Source organism: Drosophila sulfurigaster, chromosome 2L, assembly GCF_023558435.1.
Source record: "Drosophila sulfurigaster albostrigata strain 15112-1811.04 chromosome 2L, ASM2355843v2, whole genome shotgun sequence".
In the NCBI taxonomy this organism is placed as follows: Eukaryota; Metazoa; Arthropoda; class Insecta; order Diptera; family Drosophilidae; genus Drosophila; species Drosophila sulfurigaster.
The window spans coordinates 9,344,570-9,370,748 of NC_084881.1; the positions used below are offsets into that span (position 1 = coordinate 9,344,570).

Here is a 26,179-nt window from a genome sequence, read left to right on the forward strand (position 1 = left end):
ACGCAAAATTTACCAAAATATTTAATTTGGTATATTTCCAATAGTATTTAGCACTGCGTTGATTTTAGTATTTCACAAAATAATTTGATAAATATTTTTTCGCAAGCTTTGACTGTGTTTCTCTCAATCTCAAGAATTGTTTCCGAAAGATACAAATCCATAAAATGAGTAAAGTGATTTTAAAATTTTCGCGCTTAGCTAAATTAACCGTCAAACAGTGCTTAGCTTTTGCGCACAGCCAACTTCACGTGAGTAAAATTTTTGCGCGCAGCCAACTTAACTATTATTTTGAAAGCTTACCTGGTCACCCTAATTTTGAAAACTTGAAGGGCTAACGTATTTTAGGAATATAAGAAAAACAACTTTAGCAGTTTCATAACCATATTCATTTATTTCATTTGTATTTGTTGAAAGTTTTGTGTTGCCAAAAGGTCTGTTTTCATTTACATTATCTATTTTTTTCACTATAACGTAAAATATAAATTTGTATGATAGATTTGATTGGGTTTAAGTTTCGCTACGGTTTGAAACGGTTTCAGTCAAGCTGCTAAAAAGGGACTTCTTGATTTGAGAATTACAATATATGCATGCAGTATGTACGTTATGTGTGTATGTATATTATAAAAAGATCTACTACAACAATAATATCAGTATCAGTTTGTGTGTACCCATTACCAAACAATTCTTTTAATTATTTTGCGTTATCATCGATTTTAATCAATTCAGTCTTGCCGTGGTTAAGCACCTGGCATCATAATCCTCATCATTATCATAATCATCATAGTTATCATCTTCAGTTCAAAAGTTTACTCATTGTGAATACCTAAACTTTGGGTTCGGAATCGCATCCTCCAAAAGTGCTCGAAGAGGTTATTAGTACATGAATGTACAAATCATTGCATATCTTGAACTATGTATTTATTTTTACTTGTATATTTGAGAATATATATCAATTTGTTTGCTTGTTAATAGAATTCTTTTCATCATTTTTGTTTGTGGGCATTTGACATTAAAGTTCTACTAATGTTTGAATTGTTGAATTCTAAATTGATTAATTGCCATTTCTAGGGATTAACATAGACACCAAAAAACATGAGTAATAAATATGTACGATTCGTGTATTTTGAGTGTATTATGTGTAGTATTTGTTATAAATCTATTATTAGTTGCTCGTTCATTTTATGTATTTAGAAATGTTTGTATTGCTTAGGGGACTGGATCTCTTAACTCAACTCAATTTATCTCAATTCAACACAATTCACCTCTCATCTTAACTGCTTCGAAAGGCCTACGGGCGGCATTTAGGGCGCTAGTTTAGAATATTCTAAACTAAGCATACAATTTGTAATCATTCGTTTTCATTATCATTTTCTTCGTCTTAGTTTCGGTATTGTTTTATTCTGCCTTTCCTTTTAAAAATCCCTGAAAATTGCTTAGCGCTGCTTATGACTTTCGAAAATTGTTTAGCTAATGTTTAAATCTTTGATGACATTTAATATGTATTGTATTTTTCACATTAAAGCAAAGTTGTTGATTCATTTTTTAAATGCTCTATGCGCATAGTTAATAAATAATGTATAGTATGTATATTTATATATATATATATCTCGTATATCGTATATATTGTGCTCTAAAAGCAAATTTCAAAACTGCATTCCTTTTTCGTTTTTGTTTTTTTTTTGTGTTTAACTACGTTATATATAATTATAATTTATAAATGTATCATTTGTTTGTTGGTTTGTTAGACATTTAATTATCACACCAATTTATATGCTGGCGGGTAGTTGCTTATATAGATACAAATCTTATGTTTATCAACTTTATCCACAATGTATCACCCTTGCGCTACAGTGAAGCCTGACTTACGTGTCTACAAAACATTCAAATGCAAAGGTAACCGCTACAAAGTATAAGTACTCTTAGTACATTTACACACACCACACCCATTGTTATTATTATTATTGTTATTAAGATAAATTTTTCTTTTAGAGCTGCTGCACATCATAGACTCTTTCTCTCTCTCTAACGAATTTGCGTTTCTCCCTCTTTAATCTTGTAACTTTCTTAGCTACTATCACTTTTCACTACGAATTGTCGTGTAAACGCATCCAAATTGCATTTATCAGAACATGCAAAAGGTTTTACAACTAGTATCATAGCTTTTTTGTGAGTATTGCTTTAGTTTTTACAGGGTTCCATTTGTTAATCTATTTATCTTGAATATTTACGTCTGAATACTAATCATGCTTCAACTTGATTGTAGCTGCATTTGTCTATAAGTATAAAAAATTAATAATTCAATATAAAATAACATTACCTTAAGAAAGCTGTAAAATTAAGACAAAAAGAAATAAAACAAATTCAATTGCATTTGTAAATCAAAAGTTTTGCTTGTACTCATATTGGGTAAGTGTTGTAACAATCGTAAATGATAAATAAAGGGAATAGACAATATTATAAAATCTCAGCTATACAGATCCATTTACATAAATCTAATCACTGCTTCATTATGTTGATAAGTTTTTCGCAAAACATAAATTCATTGCTAATTGTTTATTCAAAGTACTCGAGAATCGAAAATTATTTAAATTACTTTTGGCTTTGCCAAAAAAGGTCACACAGTTTGGCATGTCGCTTTGGTAGGAAATTAATAGACCTCCAGAGGATCATTTATATTCCAAACTGACGCGAATATTTAGATCTGATACAGGAAATTTACAAAAAAAAAAACAAATGCAAGAGAAAGCACACGCATAGAAATCTCTCAACTGAGGACTAGAACATATTCATTATAGTAATGCATTCGGGACTGCTTAACAAGTTATTAATATGGCTCAATGTTGTGACTTAGAGAAAACAAAAGAAAACTCGCACTGGAAACGGACAGACAGATTGAAGTACGAAATTTTAAGGCCATGCCAGACCGTTTTTGTTTTTGTAAAAAAAAAAAATATATGTATATATATTGTATATAGTATACAGTATTAAACAGAGCGACAAATACGAGAGATCGTGTAAAAGTGGACCACAATTGTTAGTCCATAGATTTCAAGCTATTTTACATTATGTCATAGATTCTAATAGATATAAGTATGTTTATGTCTTATGATCTAGATATACATGTGTGTATTACTATATATATTTTTGTATATATATATATATATATATCTACCGTTTAAGATTTGATTTGACTTGTTGTTGATTGCCTACAAGCTAGTAATACCTTAGGTTTGCGCTAAGATTTCTAAACTTCATATTTAGAGATAGAGATGTATTATCATATTATATGTCTAGGTAAATATGTATATGTAAGTTATTATGTATACAATTGTATAATATTGCAAATATTTCAAATATTCAGTTTCACGAATTATATGCGAATATATAAATATAAGTGTGTGTGGTATGTTTGTGTGTGGTGTGTGCTAAGCCTATATACAATACAAATTGCTTGTCTTCACTTTGTTATCATTTAATATTACAATTTGAGTTGTCATTTTTTTGAGAGGGAGCTTGCTTATAGAGCGTTGTTATATAGAGTAGAGGGAATTTCGAGTCGCCCTAACGATCGTGCTTTCCATGTACAATGTTTGTTTTGTTTTCTTCATGTGTTACAACTACAAACTATTAAATTAGTATATGTTTCGGTTTTTCAATTTAAATACAACCCAAATACAAAATTTGCATCTTCACTTTCATATAGTAATATCGAATACAAGTAATTGAAATTAATTGTTGGGTGCGGAATTTTCACTTGGTACAACTGTTTTTAAATCATTTTTATATTGTAAAAGTTAATTCTATCCGTATTGAAGTTTTCAGTGCTTAACTCATTCTACGTTTGGTTTTTCTTGCTTTTCATAAGAGAGATTTAAGTTTTATATAGAAATGTTAGTTAGTTTCAATTTTGTTCGCGTTTTACCTTACAAGGTTAGGGATGATTAAAAGTAAAATACATGTAGATATAGAAGCATGTTTGCATCTGCATCGGTTTCTTTCGGTTCTATTACGGTTTCTGTCAGTTTGTGTATCATTTATTTTCTATTCGCATTGTCGTTCACATTCAGAATAGACCCTTGGCGCCGGCTAATCGATGTCGACGCCGAAATCACATAAATCATCATTTGAGCGTATTGTATATGTTATCCTCGCCAGCCAGTTCCACTGTAGTCACATGCTGAGCTCCCGCAGTCGCATGACGCTCGCCAAGCGGTTCCTCGCCAAGATAAACCGTGTGGTAGCTAATGGCGCTTGTGGCGGGCGTGCAGTTGATTTCCACGCGACTAACGGACTGTGGTCCATTCGGCTGATACTTCAGCGAGGCATAGTCACCATCATCATCATCATCGTCCACATTGTCGTCTCCCTCGTCGTGTTGTGGCAGCTGCGTTAGCTGCGTAACGCCCGAGAAAGTGTCGCATGTGTGTGAGGCGCAAATCTCCGCATATATATTCTCCTTGGTGTAGTCGACAGCAATGGGTGCGACAGTTGCTTGAGGTGCTGCCGAAGCGGGGACACTGCCCAGGCTGGACAGCACCAGAGAATCGCGTACATTCGAGTAGGGCAAATCATCCTCCACCAGAGAGGTGGGCGACAGCAATGCAGCTGGTGACAAGGCTACCAAACCACCCAGTAATGAGACGCCACCAGCAGCACGTCGTCCAGTGATGGGCTCCTTGGCCAGCTGCTGCTGTTCGGCCTTAAATTGCGCCAGACTGCGACGTTCACGTTCCGTTTCATGCAGCTGCATCTTCTGCGGCAGCGAAAAGTGTCGCAACTGATGCAGGCTGCTCGACGATTTGCTGTATTGTCGGGTCTTTACATGGAACTCATTGTACAGCTTTTCGGTGATGAATGATTGGGGCGGTGGCGTTTGATTCTCCACATCCTCCAGCTCGGTGCCCGCCTCACTAATTGCATCCGCATTGCCAGCCGCATTGTGTGCCGAAAGAAGATCGGGACGCTGCTGTCGCTGTCCATTCAAAAGCTCAATATCCTGCAGCGACATGGACTTTTGCAGCAGCGTGTCCAACGACTTGGGCATAGAGCTGTGGTCAATGCTGGTGGTTAACGTTGTCGTCTCCGTCTCGCTGTGTAGCGACTGTGTGTCCGCTTGGACTGTGGCATTGGATGTCTCATTGTTGACATTGCCAAAACGCTCCTGCAACAACTTGGACATGTCCGTATAACGCTCCATGCTCATGCGCTTCGCCTGCACATCCATTTGCAGTTCCGCAACAGAAGACTTATCCTCCTGCTGTTGTTGCTGCTGCTGATGTTGTTGTTGCTTGCGAAACCACTTCTTTTTGGTGGATTGAAATACCTTCATGCGCTCGGTGATGCGATTTGTGCCCTGCGTTGAGGTTTCATTGCTGCTGTTGAGCGTTGCCGCTGCGGCTGCAGCAGCTGCTGCCGCCTCTTTGGCTTCGAGTTGCTCCAGATCCGTTTTGCTAAGAAATATGATCGAGTCCTCCTTCTCGTGGGCCGACGTATTCGTTATTGCCGCCATACTGCTCTTCTCGCGCCGCAACAGTTTCGGCAAATGCAACGGCTTGAGGATCTTGAGACCTTCACGGGTTTTACTGCCGGATCGTTCGCTGCGTTGCAGCAACTCAACCTCCACCAGTTTTAGAAACTGATCACAATTGAATTGACAAAACTTGAGCAAACTCTGCACATATCCATTGGCCAGCATACGCTGATCTGATACGAATCCTAGCAGACACTTTACCAACTGCATATCACTGCTCCAATACAATTTGCGCAATTGCAACGGCGGCTGTGCGGCCGATGGTGGCGTTGAGCTGTGAGCATACTGTTCGTCAATGGGACAGCCAATGACCACATCCTCCTTGCTCACATGACTGATGCATAGCTGCTCGGGTATCTCGGTGCCGGCGGGTCCCGAAATGTAGCGCAACATCAGTGGCAACTGTTTGGCCGCCGAGACAAGAGCACCTAAGCGATGTACACACTCTGGATTCAGTTTGCGTTGCGTGTCACCCAGTTTCTGCAGCAGCTGCGGTATGCCCGGCTCAATCTCATAGAACTTGCCCTTGGTGGAGAGTGGCACATACAGCACTTGTCGCTGTTCGTTCAACAGCTGAGCGTAGCGACCCTTCTCCTTGTCGCGTCCCATGTAACCGCCGCCGCTTGCCAAGTGCGGCTTGCAATTGCTGAGACTATTCGATTGACTGTGACTGTGGCCATTCTGACCATGCTCCTGCTTGCCATCCTCGAAGACGGCCAACAGCCGGAATACCTGTCCGCCTCGTGCCGTTGTCTTCACGTACTGTGGTCGATTCTTGGTGGGCAGGCAGCCCTCATGACTGGGACTATTGCTGGCTGCACTGGGTGATGATTCGCTAAACGCCGGCATGTTGTCCACCGAAGCGAACTTGTAGACACGCTCTCGCACCAGTTGCATGAGCGAGCCGTATTGTGTGGCCGTTGGCAGCCCCTTCTCGTTCAGCAGTGAGAAATAACCTGAAGACAAAGACGGAGGAAATCAGTTTGACTCGTGTTGCCATGTCAACAGTTGCCTCAGCAGCAGCAACAACAACTAATTGCATAATATTTGTTTATTGCATTGGTTCGGTTTGCGCCTCGTGGCTTCAAGTGGCTGTGAAAAGTCGCATGGAGCCAACAATGGGTTCAGACAAATCCAACACAAAAAACGCAACTAATGTACTTGCATAATATTCGAGATGAGCAATTGTTGTGATTATTCTACTGTAACACTGTCTGTCTGTCTGCTTGTTTGCCCCCCACCCTCCATGTTCCATTGTCCCAATGCCTTTCTCTCGTGTCAGTCAGTCAGCTAGCTAGTCTGTCACTCTGTCACGCACATTAGCAAACCAAAGCGAAACTCATATCTTCTATACTCCGGCCCTCAACTCTGGTGGGGAGGCCCACTTAAATGCTTGAATAGCTCAGTAAACACCAAAATTAGCCAACTGTTTGAGCCATGTCATGAATAAGTCATGAGAATGCAGCAAGTTAAATACTTCAATTACGTAATCGCTTTAAATCCTATTACTAGATAGTCAATAAAAGCAATTTACAATACTAATAAGCTCAATACAAATGTCATTTTAAAGCAAACGCAAAAAAACCTAATTACAATTGGAATTAAACAATAATAGAGACCACATTAAGTTTGTGGATCATTAAAGAAAAGTTTTTGAATTTTTAAATCATTTGTTTAATTATGCACAAGTCTATTTACATATCAAAATAAATTGTATAAGAGGTTAAATTAAGGCCATTTCAAGTTTTACACGAAATATTTAAATGACATCATTTTCTTTTCAGAGTTCTATATTCTATATTAGAAAATAATTAATTTAATCTGTTTAAATTGAGTTCACATTATTTAAATATCACAATGTACTATCTTGGTTTATTTTTCTACATTTGAAACAAATGAACTTCACTTTTAATTAAGTAAAGAGTATCTAAAAGTTAATAAGCCTATTTTCTATAATTATCTTGGTCCATAGTACAATGTCGCAGAAGTTTTGACAGCTACTTAATAAATTACATTACTCCTTTGGCTTTTTCTCATTAGCTTTAAGCTTGCTATTACTTTGCCAACTCTATACTAAATTACATTCTGATTCATCAGATGAATCATTTAGTTACATGAAACTCTAGTCGTTGCACACTTCCTCAAGTCGTCCAAATATTTTAATATTCCATTCATTGACTCATGCTCAACTTGCTGCTGTTGCTGTTGTTGACACTGTTTGAATTTCAATTGATCTACTCACCTGGAAACTCCTGCGGTATGAGAACAGTTTTCTTGCGCTGCGACGCCTGCAACTTGGCATTGTATCCATGATAGATATCGCGCTGTCGCACCAGCCTATATAGCAGAAAGACTTCATCACTGAACCCAAGAGTGTTGATGCTGCTATTGTGGAGTTGCTGCTGTTGATGATTTCCACTGCTGCCGCTGGACGATGATGTGGTGCCAGTGTTGGCATCGTTGCTGTTGCCATTGCTGGTGCTGTGCGACGCCTTAAGGCCCCCCGAGGAGCTGCTTGATGCGGCCGTCGACGAGCCGTGCGACGAACTCGATTGGAGCGTCTCGTTTGAGTTCTTACTGGGATACAAAAAGCGTGCAACGCGTGGCAACGGATACCGCTCAAGGAATACATCAGCGGGCAGGGGTTCCTAATGACATAAACAGATACAGTTGAAGGGCAACACCTAAGTCAACGAGCTTTTTATACTCACCTCTCTTCTGCCGCTGCCTTTGGAGGTCTTGCTGTCGCCGGTGGAGTAATCGCCGCTGCCATTGAGTCCGCCACAGAAACCCGTGTAGCCGCCATGGCCATTGCTGGCTGTGAGGCCACCACCAGTTGCAGAAGTGACGACATCGCCACCGCCACCGCCACCACCGCCCAAGCCATAGCTACCATTGGCGCTATTGCGCTGGCGTCGCGCCAGACGCTGCTTCAGCTCGATCTCGTTGCGGCGCGCCAGACGCGCGTTCTCAAAGTCGGCGACAGAGAACATGTTGGAGCTGGTGTCGTGGGAGTTAAAGCGACGCAACTTGGGCTTGCGCGCCTCAACAGCAGCCGTGGCAGCAGCCATCGCCAATGGCCCGTGATGTGCACCAGGTGGGGCACCTGCAACAACAATGACAAAGCGCAGGTAGGCAAAGCCCACAGCACAAGTGCATTAGTGAGGCAATTAGCTCATGTACACACACAAAAGTACTGCATATACATCAAACTTATATGTATTATATATGTATGTCTGTCTGTATATGGATGGATATATACAATAATTGTTGCCCTCTGTCTGCACTGGGGCAAATCCCACACAAACTGACACACAAACACGCACGCACACACTGACAGAGAAATGCACAGTAAACGCGAAAAGCAAACAGTTGATTTTTCAAACTGTTGCTAAGCGCAGCCAATTTTGCAGCCCAAACGAAGGCACAGTGGTTGAATGCACTGCGGAATGCAAACAAATTAAATTGGCAACTACGAATGCATGTACACTTTATTTTATTTCATTTGAGTATCGATATTATTTTAGTTTGATTCTTTTAACTATCGAGTAGTTTTTGTTGTTCTCTAATAAATGTTTATATATGTATATATATTAAATAAAATTTATAATAACCTCAACTTTATAATTATTGCGTAACATACGTTTTCATTGGAGCTATCAAATTAGTTTTATAATTTCTGTAAATTATTGGAAATATTGCAAAGATATATGAAATTGGTTTTTGAATTTCATATTTAATACTTTTTTCTGCTCATTACAATAATAAATTATCACATAAGTATCGTATTTTTTTTTAAGACTTTTATTGAAATTGTCTGAATTGTTTTTTTCAATACCGTCTTTTTACTAAAAATATCGTTATCGCTTGACAACCGTTTTGTGCAACAATTGATCGATCAAAATACTTTATTCTTCAAATTATAACCTTGTTTTTTGTTTTCTAATAAACTATAAATTAAAATATCGCTATTTTGTAGTTTTTATTTAATAAACTTCCATTTTTTTAATAGCGGGAAACAGTAGTTTTATATCTACATGAATGCCAATAATTAATACGCACCGAACACTGTTGTTTAACAACAAGAAAACAAACGTAATAAATGAATATACTATAAAATTTCGCTTGGTTCTTAATGGATTTGTAGACAACTTGATAACGTTTTATGGAAATATTTACTATTAAACAAAAGAGATTAATGTTTGTTATGATCGTTTTCGGTGACTACATTTAATGTCAATCTCTTCCGTTATTTGATCAATCATATAAGAATGTTATCTTTAAACATGAATGATAAATACTCTTGGCAAAATTGCAATTTAAGTTGTGCACAACAACTTTAAACATTTTTGTATTGCGTTCAACTTCCTATATACACATATCAAGCTAAATACAATAAACAGATTATAGTGAATAGTATTGTTAATGCTTTATTATTATTGAATATCGTATCGTGTTTAGCTTTTGTAAACAGAACAAAGTCCCTTCCATTCATTGTTTTTAAATAAGTGTGAACGAACTTTCTACGAAACCTGATATGCCACTCTATGAGATTGTTCATAAGTATTCGTGAGTGCGTGTGTGTGCGAATATGTGTGAAATAAAAAGTACGTGACTTTCATGTTCCCAATAAATATTGAATACATTTGAATTATTTGATTTAAATTTTAACACAAAATATGATGATAAAAAAATTGTATGTATCTGTCCATTTATTTGTGCATTCACCTAAAATAATCGAAAGTCTAAAAATGTTTTGCCAAGATCTAATTAAATTTACATACACACGTTACTGTTTATTAGCCACTGGATAATTGATGGCTTATTTAACTCAAAAACAAATAAAAAAAAGCAAAATAGGATAGGTTTTTGAACAGTGCAAAAACATTTAACAAAAGTACTTCATTTAAATACAATTAGTGATTGTAAGTAAATTAAATGTAATGTATCAATAACTCAATTTTAGGCTAAGTTAACAGTGGGCACTCAACTGATTAAATATTTTCTGAACTTTACATTTATTTTAATAAGCTTAGTATTATTTTTTAATTCACTATCACTTCATTTTACACAACGGGAAATCATGAATTGAGGCAGGTTTCCCAGTAGCAGCTAATGCTATATACATAGCTTGCATTAAGATGTGTTTACTGTACTATTATTGTAGTATTATTGCTGTGTCAAGTAAAAATATATTTCCTTTATTTTTCGTTTATATCATGTATTTCCTCAGGTGAGCACTTGACTTTAATGTTCTATTAATAGTTTATTACCGAGTCAAGAACGCCTGCAACTGTTAAACACACGCAAACAAACACAATATTATATATGATTTCATAAGCTTCAAACTCCTCAACGCAATTAAAGTTTAATATCTCTCGATTTTGATTGCTTATTGTTCGATTGCTGCCCATTGTCTGTAGTGTTGTAGTTGTAGTTGGTTTATGGGTCGCTTGAGCTATTACTCACTTTAATTGCGCACATTTGGCTTAATTTTTTTGTATACTTAATAAATACATACGAATACGAATACGAGAGTACAACTGCAAGAAGCAGAAGCGTCACGGCGACAGCGCGTCGCAAAATCACAGTGATATTATTATTGTACAATACAAGAGAAATAAAAAAAAGCAGCAGAAAAAAGTAAACGTTTTGAAATTTTGCTTATCTTTTGTGAAATATCAATTGCAACAACACCACAGCACCAGCAACAAACATCAACATCGAAAGCAAAAGCAACAACTGTGTAGAAGCTTTTGGGTGGGTTGGAGGAGCATGAGAGATGGCGTTGTCGTCACGTTTCTGCGAAATTACGCGAAGCGAACGACGCGCGCGCTATTCAACAGAAAGAGAGGCAATGCAAACGAAAGCAACAACAACAAGAGCAACCACCATATGCAAGTAATGAGCAGAATCAAACAAATCTACAACCGTAAAACGTAAAACTCTCTCTCGCTCTCTTCCATATCTCGCCATTGCTCGCGCGTGCCTTGCCTTGCATTATATACGCACACACAAGCATGCATTTGCTTACACACGTATGTAAATCTTTTGAATGTTCTCCATTCCCCCTTTGCATCACTTACCATTACAGGCTGCAGCGCTGTTGCCGGGCGCTATTTGCGCAGCAGCTGCCACACCCCCTGCTCCAATCACAGCTACCGCTGCTGTCGACGCTCCAGTACTGCCAATTGCTCCCGCTGCTGTGGGTGGCTGCGCTGCACTCGCCGCTGCAGCTGCCATGTGAGGACTGCTCTTCACCAACCAATTGGCCAGATGACGTTGACGCTCAAACTCGATGTTAGTGCGTTGCATTTTTTTTTCAACTAGGCAAATATTCAAATTGCGTTTTATTGTATTTTTATTTTGTTATTGTTGTTGCGTTCACCGACGACTGCGTCGACAGCGGCGACGCGTTGCCGTCGTCGTTATTAACTACCGTGCGCCTTAAGCGTCTCGCGTTGTCAACTGTCAAAAGCTTACTAACGCAGAGCGTAACGTAACCAAAGTACAGATCGCCAACCACGGCGCTCCCAGACGACGACGCTTCGTGATTGTCGCTGCTGCGGCTGCTGCTGTAAAGAGCCATTGAGAGCAAAACAAAATATACAAAATGAGAGAAAAGTTTATATAAGTGAGCGCGCAAATATATAACAACAACAACAACAACAATGTGCAAATGTGCACAACCAAAGTGAATAAAAGATGTTGAGAGTAGAATGGAGTGTAGTGAGAGTACGTGAGAGAGAGCGCAACTGAACGAGTGAACGAGTTGATTGTGAGCAGTGTTGCCAGGTATTGAGCTCGCAAATAGGCTAGATTTTGGGTAAAAATAGGCTAGAATAGGCTAAAATTCAGAAAAATATGCTGAAAAATAAGATATATATTAAAATCAATATTATCTACCAAATTAAAGTATTTTTCATGTTTTATTATAATAAACACGTTAACAAACTTTCAATATCGCCGTTCTCTCCGTCATTCAAATATTTGTTTTTTAATTTGGGCAAGATACTTTTGTGGCAACGAGTAGGTATGACAGCATTCATTGTGTCTTCGTAACCCATATCTGTTACAATATATTATTATTAAAATATAAATAAGTTTGACACAATTTAAAAACTATATAACTATATTTCGATGATCAATATCCATCAATAAGTCTTCTATGAAGTGCACTGCCAACACATTGTTTATAATCTGCGTGCACTTCGTCCGTCGCTGTATTTGTGCGGCTGCAATGCACGCTTTAAATTGTTTCACACACAATTTCGACAAGTGGTCCACAGGTGATATTGCCGTGTGCTCAGCCACATACAAACATAGTGTAGCTTCCTGCTCCTCTGTCTTCCAGCATTTGGAAGGAAAACTTAGTTTTGTGTTTGACCAATTGCGCCCATTGTCGAAATATGTTTTTGGACACCGCATGTTGCCGTATGTCGTATACCTTAGCTGCTACTGAGCATTTACAATAGCAACAAAATGCCTTGGCTGGATCAGCTGGCATTTTCCGGTGCTAGTCCTTAAACTCACTGTTTTCCAACCAAGCATCGCGAAATAATTGTTTGTAAATGGCTTTCGGCATTTTGGCACGTACGCTTCGATTCACTTTTATTCCACAATTAATTATTAGAGATCACAAAACAATGAACACCAAAAATAAAATTTTCCTTGGTCACAAATACATTAAAAAAATATGCTAAATTTTTTTAAAATAGGCTAGATTTATGGCTATAGGCTATTTACAAATTTTATAGGCTAGATCATTTATAAATAGGCTAGATCTAGCCTGAAATAGGCTAAACTGGCAACACTGATTGTGAGTGCTTGCATATGTGCGTGTGTGTGTTCGTGTGTGTTGTGCATAAATTAAAATTGGCCTGCGTAACTCTGGCAACAATGACGACGTTATCACCCAGCTGCGATTGAAATGCTCTCGTCTCGTGCCGTGCCTCGTTCGCTGCTGTTGCTGCTTCGCTGACTTGTTCAATGTCGCTCCGCACCTTAATTGTTAACGCCCCCCACCACCAACCCGCTCGGGCGAGCCAAAACGTCTGGCAGCGCAACGACCGAGCGTCATCTTCAAACGATTTGCGACAATGTGCGCGACAGCGACGTCGGCATCGCCAACAACAATGGTGCGGGCGTGACTGTGTCAGGCCTGACGTATAGCTACACTAATATACGCTAAATATGTGCATGTGTGTAAAAGCAAAATATGTATATATGTATGTATACATTCATATGTATGTACGTTTATATATTATTGCTATTGCTTGCTTTTTGTTTTTATGTTCTTTCCTAGAAAGGGTCTCATTATTTTGTCATAATTTTGGCAAAACAGCGCAACGGCAAAAAGCCAAAAAGAAAACATTGATACATATGTACATATATATGTATGTATGTATGTATATACAATGTATGTAAGTACATATGTATGAGTGTATGTACCAACAATGTAGTACATACTATACATGTGTACATTTGTAAGTGTGTTTGTACTTGTTCCGCATGACGTGGTGAATTAAGTGATCTGTCGACTTTGTATGGCATACGTCGTATTCCACTGCCACTGTTGCCAAGCAAATTCTCTTTTTTTATTAGAGCAATTAAATTGGATTGTATCACTAAAAGTACTAGACTACTAAAATTGTTGGTATTATCGAATAGTATGATATGTACGATACATACGTACATACATACATACATATGTATGTACATACGAACATATTTATCTATCTGTGTATTTTAAGCTGCGATGATACTTAAGAACTTTACGACAATTTTGTTGTCGCCATTTTCGCGGCGAAAACATGTCAATTGGCGGCGAAGAGCAGCGAACAAATATGCAAAGCAAATTGCCGAAATACAAATTGAAACACAATTTTGCTACTGTTCGCACAACACGCGATTTATATTTTCCATTTTCGTTCTGTTTGACGTACATACATACGTTTCATTTACGTGCACCTACCACATACATACATATGTAGATATGTACATAAGTATGTATATGTATATGAACAAATGTAAATGCATACAGACATACACATGTATGTATGTATGTATGTATGTATAGGCATAAGAAAACAGCTGTTAATGATCAATATATGTACATACATATGTATAGTGGATGCATATTTTGTTGGCATTGCTCTCGCTTTCCTTAGCATTACAAGTACATACATACATATGTACTATGCATATTGCCTTTTCGCTTTCTCACACACATTATCGGAGAGTTTCATTATTCAAAACAGAGTTGCCACAATACTTTAATAGAACATCTGTTTTCTAACGAATTAATATTGCAATGCGTTTTTTTAATTCTATTTAAAGGTATTTAACAAAACAAAAAAAATAACGACTGTCGACTGTTGTTTACTTAATGATATCACCATTAGTATTTCATCACGAATTTTGTGAGTTTGCGAGTGCATTGCTGACCCAATGAATCATATGTATGTATTTGAATGAATTACAGTTTAGAGACAGACAGCCTTGAGAAAGTGTATAAGAAATTCGATCTTTTATTTCGTTTAGATAACGAAGTACACATAAAATTAAATGTTGTTTTTGTTCGCTGCTATCCGGAAATCAATTTACGTGATAGAAATTAACGGGTATCGCCATTCGCATTGACACTCTTCATCATCATCTACATTTGCATGCATTTTAGGGGTATAGCTTTATTTATACGCAACAATATTCAAACTTTGTTGCCATGCGAGTATGTTTGAACGCGAACAAGTTTGGTTTGTGAGTTAAGGGTATTTCATCTTCGGCGCGTCAGGTTTAACTATTTTTTTACTATGTGATACGAACACGCACGCAAATTTGCAATTAATTTGTACACATATTAAAAAGATGTTTGTGCCATAGACCGCACTGTGTTTAATGGATCTAAATCAGTCGAGTGAACACGCACACTAAAGTACATAAACACGTAGTACTACATACTAATATTTACAACAACTATATGTACAATTCCATATGTTTTAACTACTATGCACACACAATGTGCTTAGCTGCATTGATTTACGGTTGCGTTGAAATGTTAAGGTTTTACGCGCTTTAAGCTTGCAGCCCCATAAGCCTGCGATCTTTCAAGTGAGAGCATTTGAGCTTCGGCTCACTTCGCCCACTTTATGCGCTCCACCTTCTATGGTAGTTTTAATTTTTTTTTTTTTTGAGTACGCTTTGTCAACTGCTTCGGTTGAGCTAATGAGCATCGGCAATTCCCGAACGCCTCAGGTGTTTCCCCCGGCGTATGACGCATGGAGCGCGGCTTTACGGGGTTGAGTTCGCTGTGGTGTCGCTGGTGTGTTGAGTTCGCTGTTCTATTGCCATTGTCTATGCTTTTTATTTTTTGCCGTAGTTTTGCTAAATTATTTCCATGCGTAGCTGCGCGGCCCTGTTGCCCTGTCGAGCTGTAGAGCTGTCGGCCTGTCCGACTGTCAGCTGTCGCCGCTCTTTTTTGATGAATCACAGGCCTGGCCAAACAGCTCTAAAAATACTTGGGTACACATAGAAAATGCAAAATTCATGGCCGTCGGCCCGTGGAATGCGGTGAAGGCGGCTTCGCATTTACTACAACATCATCTACAACTGGGCAAATAAGCTAGCTAGCGAATGCAAGAGAGAGCGACAGAGAAAAAAGAGTGTGGGAGCAGAGCGGCGGCGACAAAGCAAGATGTGATAAGTTCAAGCGCCGCTTGGGTTACGCAAATATTTGAAATCTGTTGCCAGGCGACGCAACGCCACCGTTGCGGTCTGTGACTCAGTAAAGCATCGCATCGCTTCTACTGAAACAGTTAGTGGTCAGCCAAGCGGTCTCAACGTCAGGTGGCAGCTGAAAGCTTGCTAGCTGGGAACTACCAGCTAAACATCTTGGCAAGCGACATAGTTTTTGGCCATTTTGCCAATTGGCTGCTCGGGTCAAGACCTCTGCCAAGGAATCTGCACAAAACTACAATGGGCAGCATTAGCTTCCATCTGATTATATTTAAAAATTTACCAAATGAAGTTCAATGTACTCACTTACAATGAACCCTCACCATGATAGACTTAAAACATTATTGATCGACAAAAGAATCAAAACAAATATTTCTCATGCAATAATGTTCACGGAATCAATAATGAAACTAATATACGCACGTTACAGAAATATAATTTCGTATAACCTCATCAACAGATTTTACTTTCGCTCAGGGTAGCATTCAGTGAAACCCAATAATAATAAATTTCAGTTAAAGAGATCTGATTAACTTTCCACAGCTATTCAACGAAGGTATTAGTGAAATAATAATCACTCCAAAACTAATAACAATAAAAAAATGGCTGTTAGCAACACTATAATTAACCAAGAAAGGTTTCAGTAAAAATAGTTCTGAATCGAAAATAGTCTTTAGCGTATAAAAATGTATCGCAGATGTATTAAGTTTCTTATATGTAGATAACAAATTGTGTAACTCATTGAGTTCACTTTATATCAGTTAATCATAATTCCAAATCAATATTATTTACAGTATAAAAAATAAAATGAAGGTATTTTATTTGTTATAATTTGCACAACTCTTTTCACAATTTTTGCTTAGCTCCATATATATAATAGAGCTTATAAAGTTATAAACCAAGTTAAGCGTCCGAATGTCATCAATAACCATTTAAAATTATAGTTTGACACATTGTTCAAATGAAAGTAGTCGTCTTCTTTGCGTTAATTAGCAATAAAACTAAAATTAATTTGAATATATGATTATAAATCATGTCTATAAAGACGAGTGTGCAAATTAAACATATCAATGCGAGGTGCATTTAACAAGTTTGTAAATAAGTAAAGCAAGAACTAACGTTACCAAATTTATGTATCAAAATTTTTTCTAATGTTATTATAATTGCGTTACCATATTTCTAATTTTAAACAAACTGAAACTTTTTTCATTTGCATTTATATTTATGTACCTACATATAGTTATATACATATAAATTTTAGGTGCTGTAGTTGCTGTCTATTTATTAAATTTCTGAATATGGAGAATGCTTTTAGAATTGGGATCGCCTAACAATAAACAATAAAAATAGTTTTCAAGAAATCCTTCTTTAAAATTTGAATTTCAATACAAATAAAGTAATCCAAAGACAACAAAAGTCATTTAAGATTCATTATAACTACACAATTGGTACAGTTATTTAATAACTTAATCGTTGCGAGTAATTTATAATCTAATGTGTATTGGAACAGTGTGACATATGGACGGACAGCCAGTTTTGTTGTAGATGCGAGGTAAGAATGGCCTAGACAAAAGCTTCTTAAGACGTGGCTTAAATGGGCTCGTCTGCGGCTGTCTGTGCATTGCCCTAACCATTTCATTTCCCCAGTCGAACCCCTTGGCCCCTTCTCTTGCTGGGATTGCCCCCGTGAGGTCCCATGTTATTGCATTCATGTGCAACTAATCGACGTATGCAGGTTTATTGGTTTCGGCTTCGACTGAAGAGCCGGTGTTGAGTTTGGAGAGTGGAAAAGCGATGGGTGGGTTGGGGAGATGTGGTGCGGTGGCAATTACGTCGCTTTTGCATTTCGCATTTGATGATGTGGTCAGCCAGGCAGCCAGCCAACCAGCCAACCAACCAACCAGCCGACCAACCAGGCAGGCAGCCAGGCAGCTTGGCAATGCGGTTGAAAATGCGCCGTTAGAGCAGGAGGGCAGGGCGAGAACAGCATGTGGTCACCTGGCAAGCAACAGACGTACATGCATAGAGAATATATGTATATATGTTTATGCGATCTGGAATGGGTTTAGAGGATATGGGGAAGGCAAGTCAGTACTTGTGACTGTATATGCAATATGAACGTAACTTTGCATGTTTATGTACCTAAACGCATTAAACGATGGACAATTATTTATTTAACAAGCGCAAAGAGGAAACAAGAGAAGAGATGTAGAGAAAGGGAGAGAGCGATTTATACCAGCGAGAGAGAGAGAGAGAGAGAAAAGAAATGACAAGCGAACGGATGATGATGAATGATGGATGATAATGGGGGCGAGCTATGAACTACGAAAAGGAAATGCGAATTGCGAAATGAACTTCAAGTGGGATTCTTCATTTGATGCGGCAGATGATGAATGTTTAGACTTTAGATTATTAATCAAGCTTGCGTTATGTAATAATTTTCTATAATTGTTCACGAAATACAACGACCACTGCACTTGAAAATAACAATGAGTACTATAAGAGCTTATAACATATCTACTATACATATGTACACATGGTGCCATGCCATACACATGCTAATAATGACCTTTGTAAGTGACAGACAAATAATTATAATTATTACAGAATAATTAATTCATTTGTACATTTGTGATGAGGAATTATTTAAGAAAACTCTAATAAGTGGATTGCAAATAGATAAATAAAATGTTGAATTAATTTGCAGTTTATAGTATGATAGGATTCATTAAATATGATATATGTATATACATTTTTACGAAGAACATATATTTATTGAATATCTATATGTAAATCTAAGTGATTTTCTTGGATAGACACCAAAAAAAAACAAGTCAGAAAGCTGCAGTCCAGTGTACTCGACTGTGAGATACCCGCTACCCATTTTGAATAAAAGCAAAATATTGCGGTATTTTTTCAAAATATACCAAAAAATGCTACAAAAATACTAAAAATATACCGAATATTATATTTGGTATATCGATGTAGTGCCACATTCAAAATATACCATAGCACAATGTACCAGATTGTAGGCCAAAGCAACTCAGACCCCTAGTAAGTAGGCGTTTTTGCCCATACAAAAGTATTTCTTTAATAACTTTCACAATTTTTATCTGATCGCAACCAATTTCAGGAATCATAGATATTGATATTGTATACACCAAAATTCTCTAGCTTTAAAATTACGGTTGTTATTCGATTTTTGGTGATGCTGTCGAAAAAAATGTATAGCTCTATCTCTTATAGTCTCTGAGATCTAGGTGTTCATATGGATAGACGGACATAGATAGATCGTCTCGATTGTTGAAGCCGATCGCGTATATATATACTTTATAGGGTCGGAGATGCCTCCTTCTACCTGTTACTTGCATATATTTCCTGCCGGCACAAAGTTATAAAGAAGGATGTCTACGCTACTCATCAAAGGACAAAACATCATTAACATAGCAAATAAAACATGAATACAAGTAAAGATAATTTCTAAACAATAAAAAAGTAGGTAAAAAGTAATAAAATATACCAATGGCTATATTTGGTATATTGAAGAAGTACAACATTCCAAAAATATATCATAGAAGTCAAAATATACCAGATTGTCAGTCAAAGCAACTATTGTAGTAGGAGTAAGTTGCCATACAAAAGTTTTTCTTTAATAACTTCTACAATTCTTATCCGATCACAACCAATTGCCAGGAACCATAAATACTATACGTATTATTGTAAGTACCAAACTTCCGCTCTATCTAAGTGTTGTTCAACAAAAATTATATCTCTATCTCTTATAGTCTCTGAGTTCTAGGTGTTTATACAGACGAACGAACAGACAGACAGACGGACATGGCTATATCGTCTCGGCTGTTGACGCTAATCAAGAATATACAAATGTACATATATGTATATACATATGTATTACTTTATGGGGCGGAGGCATCTCCGCTCTCTCTCTCTCTCTCTATGGGTAGCGGGTATAAACACGCCCATAATTATTCCACAACAATTGAACAAAAATTGAATTCAGTAACTCTCAGTCGTGCTAGTTCGGTTGATTAAGATAGTTTGTTCCATCAATAGCTCGACCACTTTAATCAAAGGAAGAACAATTTTTAAAAACAATTTATAATTACATCAATAATCCTAATCTAATTAAAATGAGCTTTTGCAGAATTGTGTATGCAATTACAATATTAATTATAATGAATTTTAGCATAATTGTTTGGTCAAGTAATTCTGATGAAACTAAATGTAATTGCTTACATCTCTATGAATGTGAAGAAGCACTTAGAGTTATACGCTTCGAAAAAAATCAAAGCCGCTTACGGCCTTGCGCTTTGCCAGATGAAGACTACTATTGTTGCCCGAGTCGTCGACAAGACACAATCTCAGAAACAAGTAAGTTTGTAACTTGCAAATCCAATTTTTGGCAACAATATTAAACACGCCGATTAAGAATATATCTGCCTGTTACTTACATACATATATTTTCGGCATAAAGTTAAAATACCCTTCTCTCCTATGGGAAGTGGGTATAACTATTTTTTTTTCTACTTTCTAATAAAGGGCTGTGCATCTCATAGTCGAGCACTGTGTCATTATGTAATATTGCTTTCTTTATTTTCAGAATGTACAGAATTTACAAAACTGAAAGATTTGTGTAAAGAGACAGGAATGGTCGCAAATGGCAAAAAAGTAGAGCCACACTCAATTCCGTTTATCGCTTCACTTCAAAGAAGAAAGAAATCGGATCTTAGTTGGGAATGGATATGCGGTGGGGCGTTGATTGACACAAAGTTTATTTTGACTGCAGCGCATTGTGTAGATGGTTTCGACAAAAACATAAAGTAAGTCTTTTAAGAATACAATAATTAAGAATATAATAAAAGTTAATATTAATTTTCTAGCGAGATGTCAGTTCTCTTGGGTGCCCATAATAAAACAGAAATAAATAATACTACTCGATTTAATGTAAAAAATATAACAATACATCCTAACTACACAAATGTAACAAGAACATTGAATGATATTGCTATATTGGAAATGGAAGGATCAGCAGATTTTAGCACGTTTAAAATTCGACCAGCTTGCTTGCCCACATCAAGTAGAGAGGATATCAAAGAATTTCGGAGTGCTGGTTTTGGTAGGACCAAAGAAGGGAAGGAATCAAGTGAATTGTTGCAAACAACTTTAACGACACGCGATATTAAAAAATGCCAGTTTACGACCTACACGAATTTGAATGAAACTCTTAATTTCTGTACAGGGCCAAAAAATGGTAAAACTGGCGGAGATGTTTGTCGTGGCGACTCTGGCGGTCCAATTTTTACCTTTGATCCTAATCATTCGAATTGCCTTTTTGCGGTCATGGGCGTCATTTCAAAGGGAAATAGTTGTGGCGCTAATGGTTCTAGTACTCTTCACACCAGAGTTTCATACTATCGCGAATGGATTGAGCAAATTGTTTGGCCAAATGACATAGTAAACAATAATATTTAATTAAACACTTGTAACCAATTATATAACATATAAATACTCTATGAATCTATAAATTTGGATATATTCAAATGTGTTATCGAGAATCGGTATTAAATCGTTATCGTTATGCCTTTTTGTTTATTAGCCAGCACTAACAAACAATTGTTAAGCTAACTTAGCAGAATTTGCGGAGAAAATATATTGAAAAAAATTGTGTGTTTACCATGTGAAAACAAAGTTTTGTTTTTGTTTCTTTCGATTGCAATTAAAAAGTGCGCTTGGTAATAATACAGGCAAAATCGGATAAACATACAAAGGATGTGCTGCAGTATAAAATCGATAACTCTGTTTCGGCATATTTGATGGCTGTGCGTGTATCTCCAGCGATATACTTAAGATGGCTGCCGAATATGTGTGTAATATCTCGCACTGTGAGATTGTCAAAGAGGATATGGAGGTGGTCATGAGACCCGAACGTGTCCTCGACATGTTTGACATTCTAGACCAGAGCAGCGAGCAAGTGAAATGCAATATGCTGCCCAGTCCATTATCGTTGCTGGCGCAAACAAAAGTATTTCTTTACTAACTTCCACAATTTTTATCTGATCGGCAACCAAAATCAAAATCCGCAGCTCTAGCTTTAAAATTACGGTTGTTATTCGATTTTTGTTGATTTGCGGGGGCGGAAGTGGGCGTGTCAAAAATTTAAAACAAACTTGATCTGCGTGCAAACATAAAAAATGCTGTCGAAAAAAATTATAGCTCTATCTCTTATAGTCTCTGAGATCCAGTGTTTCATACGGACAGACGGACATGGCTAGATCGTCTCGGCTGTTGATGCTGATTAAGAATATATTATATATACTTTATATGGTCGGAGATGCCTCCTTCCACTAGTTATAATACCCTTCTACCCTATGGGTAGCGGGAATAAAAACAGCACCGGTCATAGATTTCATAGACTTTAAAAATATTTCCCGATATTTATTTGATATATTTAAAGATTCCGTTGATTATAACCCAAAATAACAGAATCTCTTCGAACTATAGATTTCATTGCTCTACTCGGAAGATATATATTCTTAAATTATCCCCTACATTTGACTAATTCTATAAAATTCTTCATATTTAAAACTGTTTAATGCGAAATTGATAAAAACAAAATGGATGCTTTGTTTCAGCAATTTACAAGTCAAATGTAAAGTAAAGAATTGCACTTTAATGGAGCTAAAGGGGCGTGTGTTAATTCTTTATGGCACGCCTCTAGAAAAGTTGCAGCCTGGTTAAGTAAACTTTTTTGGTAGCTGGCCGGCAACTGAAGCAGTCGGAGTTTGGTTTCCGAATGGGAATGGCAATGGACATGGGTTAAGGGAGTTGATTTTCGGGGTATTTTTTTTTTTTTGGAGTTTAGGGATTTCTGGGGAGGGATTAGGGGCGTAAAAACATGAAACGTGGCTGTCTGTGGCGCCGGCAGCTGCTCGCTGCTATCTGCAGCTGCGATTTATTAACAGTTAGCTGCCGTTGTTATTTTAGTTGTACTTATTGTAGTTGTTACTCCTGCTGCTGTTGCTGCCGCTGTTGTTATTGTTGTTGTTGCATTTCGCAGCTAGCCGAAAATTTATGGCCTGCAGCCACATGATGAATGATTCTGATAATAATATTTTGTTATTGCTTTTTGCCTCGGTATGGGTTTTTTCTGTTTTCCTTTTCTTTTCGGCGTTTTTTTTTTTTGTGTTTCGTTACTGCTGCTGCAGCAACTTTTAGCTGCGTTTTGTTGCCAATTTTTTTTTTGTTTCCTTCTTTTTTTTTGGGAAGTCACCATGGAGCCATGGCTCAAGACCTTGTCCACAACTCTAGGGAGAGTTGGAGTAAGAAGAGGAATGGGAAGGGGGTTGGAAGAAGGGAGAAGAAGCTGCAGAGTTACTGCAAGTTGCCTCATGCTGTTAACCTAAAACATTTGGCGGACTAAAGAAAGCATAAACCAAAGTAATAAACTAAAGGTTGCCATAAGAAATTTGACAGTAAATTCTAAGGGTGCAAGTGAAAACATTCTCCATAAATGTACATACATATTTATAGATCCAGCAATAGGGAAACATATTTTTTTTATTTCCACTGCGTATAAATCAACATCAAAATGCATCCATAGGACAGCTGTTCAATTATTTTGGGGTTCAAAAGAAGGTTGAATAAAAAAATCTTGCACATAATAGTAAAATATTGTAAATTGTATTTGGCTATTTTCAGGTAATTGCTACGCAAAAGAGAAATCCAAATACAAATTAAACACCCCATACATTGATTACTTTAACCTTTTTGTTTTCGGTTTTCTCTTAAATGTATCCCAATGTATCGTCAACAACTACATTCATAGAAATTCAATTTTAAGTCTTGACACTAATTGCAGTGCAAATATTATGTATAAAATTCTATATTTATACAACGTTTTTATACCCGATATTATAACTTTGTTCTGGCAGGAAATATATGTAAGAGACAAAAGGTGGCGGCTCCGACTCTATGAAGTATATATATTCTTGATCAGGGTCAACAGCACAGACGATATAGCCAAATTTATATTTAAGAAAAACTTTTGTATGGTGAAAACGCCCTTTTACTAGGGGTTGGTATATTTAATTTTTGCGGTATATTTATTTGGTATATTTGAAAATTAATACCGCAATAACTTGCTTTTATTCAATTTGGGTATCTAATCTTTATCTCACAGTCTAGCACATTGGACTGTGACTTTCTTAATTGTTGGGTTATAAAATGTGTAATGAAAAGTAATTAACAAATTTGGTTTTTAAATATTAAATTATTGGTTTTATATCATAAATAAGGATGTTAGCATAATCAATAAAGGATGAAAAGGATGTTGTTTCGTTAAAATTATAAAGTTTATTTAAATATAATAATTTACACAGGTTCGTAGGTTAACTTCTGCTCATTTCTGTTGGATTTTTTTTTTTGTGATAGCACATTAATTCAATTTGAAACCATTACTTTCATTTAATAATTTTTGCTCACATTGTGTAACAGTGCATTTAGACGTAATGGATATTTTGTATATTTAAATATACGCATGTATAAGTATTTAAATTATGAATAATATATTACATTTACAATATATTACATATATTATTTACAATGCATCGCGAGGGAATGCACATAAAATGATGCTTGAAATTGTGAATTTTTGTATGAAGATTATAGTATATTATTATGTATTGTAGCAGTTTAATATTTTTAGGCAAACCAAAACTATGTTATTTGATAGAATTCCAACATACCCTGTATAAGATTAGTGTGCAATAAACACAAGAATTTTTACAAATATTCTGACCATAATAAATACGATCTCTGACTCACAAGGTAACTGGGAATTAATTTATTTATCTAACACTATTCCGATTGATTGTAAGAGAGATTGAAAGAGTTTCATAGTAGAGTATCTATTAGTGTGACACATTATTCATTTGTTTATAAGAATTCTGTGCGGGTTTATAAACTGCAAAAGTTTTCCATTTCTCATTTGGAATTCTGTGACGTTCCGAATATTTGTTTATTGTGATCCACGAGACTACCACAAAATCTAATTTCACAGCGAGAAACCATAAAACAAATAAAACCAGATGCCATAACTAATCCAACTCCAAAGAGGGAGCCGACTGGAGAAGGGAGAGAGGAGGAGACTTTAACACGTTAAAGCAGCGCAATGCAAACAACAATTTTTTGACAAATTTATGATGATGGAATTTTAAGTGATTTTTAACGAGCGAGGGTGGGATAAAAGTCTGTGAAACATATATATATATATATATACTATATATGTAGAATAAATATACAGTATATAGATGCAAAGATTAGATCGCTTTGGAAGCATCTGCAATGCAACAACATCTACATCTACATTTACAACTACAATTACCGCTGGTTGTTGCTGTTGTCTAATAAAAGCCAAATTGCTTTGCTTAAATAAACAAGCTACAAGCTGTTGGCAAAGGGTTGCAGTCAGGTGCAGCTGCCGCTTCTGTGCTGATAGAGGGGGTGGAATAGGGAGGCAGACGGGCAGAAGGACCACTCAAAAGAGCAGCGAACATTTATGAATTTATGTTTACAGCCAACACCCATTTACACACACACCCGTAAAAATTGAACAAAAGGCCCATTTAGCCCGCTGTTGCCAAATTGCCATCCTCAATAGCTAGCCCACCCTCTCTCTCTGTCTCCCTGTCTCCCTCAGCCCCCGTCTTTATTCCCATGCAACGTCAACGCCAAGCGCCACCTGTGCGTCCAACTGTAAAATTTATTGATTCGAGCAAATAGGTTCGGTTCCGTTGTATGTAGTATCCACGAGAGCGTCGACTCCAATAGCCAACAACAACTGTGAATAACTAGCTATAATTAGAGAGCTCCCAAGCCGATGTGGCACACAGCTTAGCT

General features: G+C 36.9%; 2 protein-coding genes across 2 annotated transcripts in view; one reads left to right on the forward strand and one right to left on the reverse strand.

The window, feature by feature from the left end:
- Nucleotides 1–1,390: 1,390 nt before the first annotated feature.
- Nucleotides 1,391–26,179, reverse strand: part of LOC133850666 (uncharacterized) — an 84,185-nt gene continuing 59,396 nt past the window's right edge. The window contains exons 4-7 of the mRNA XM_062286809.1: nt 11,617–12,105; nt 8,242–8,636; nt 7,773–8,178; nt 1,391–6,486 (exon numbers count right to left, since the gene is read on the reverse strand). Of these exons, the coding sequence (XP_062142793.1) occupies nt 4,121–6,486; nt 7,773–8,178; nt 8,242–8,636; nt 11,617–11,845 (3,396 nt within the window). The 5' untranslated portion in view covers nt 11,846–12,105 and the 3' untranslated portion in view covers nt 1,391–4,120. The remainder of the gene's footprint in view (nt 6,487–7,772; nt 8,179–8,241; nt 8,637–11,616; nt 12,106–26,179) is intronic.
- LOC133845511 (melanization protease 1-like) lies at nt 20,887–21,794 on the forward strand. The gene is made up of 2 exons (XM_062279986.1): nt 20,887–21,102; nt 21,163–21,794. The coding sequence occupies exons 1-2, from the start codon at nt 20,930–20,932 to the stop codon at nt 21,752–21,754; spliced, it is 765 nt and encodes a 254-aa protein (XP_062135970.1). The 5' UTR covers nt 20,887–20,929; the 3' UTR covers nt 21,755–21,794.

Excerpts from the sequence above, each read along its gene's own strand:
- LOC133845511 (XM_062279986.1), top strand. The coding sequence starts at position 20,930 with ATGGTCGCAAATGGCAAAAAAGTAGAGCCACACTCAATTCCGTTTATC. Across the intron at positions 21,103-21,162 it reads GGTTTCGACAAAAACATAAA|CGAGATGTCAGTTCTCTTGG; the intron begins GTAAGTCTTTTA and ends TTAATTTTCTAG.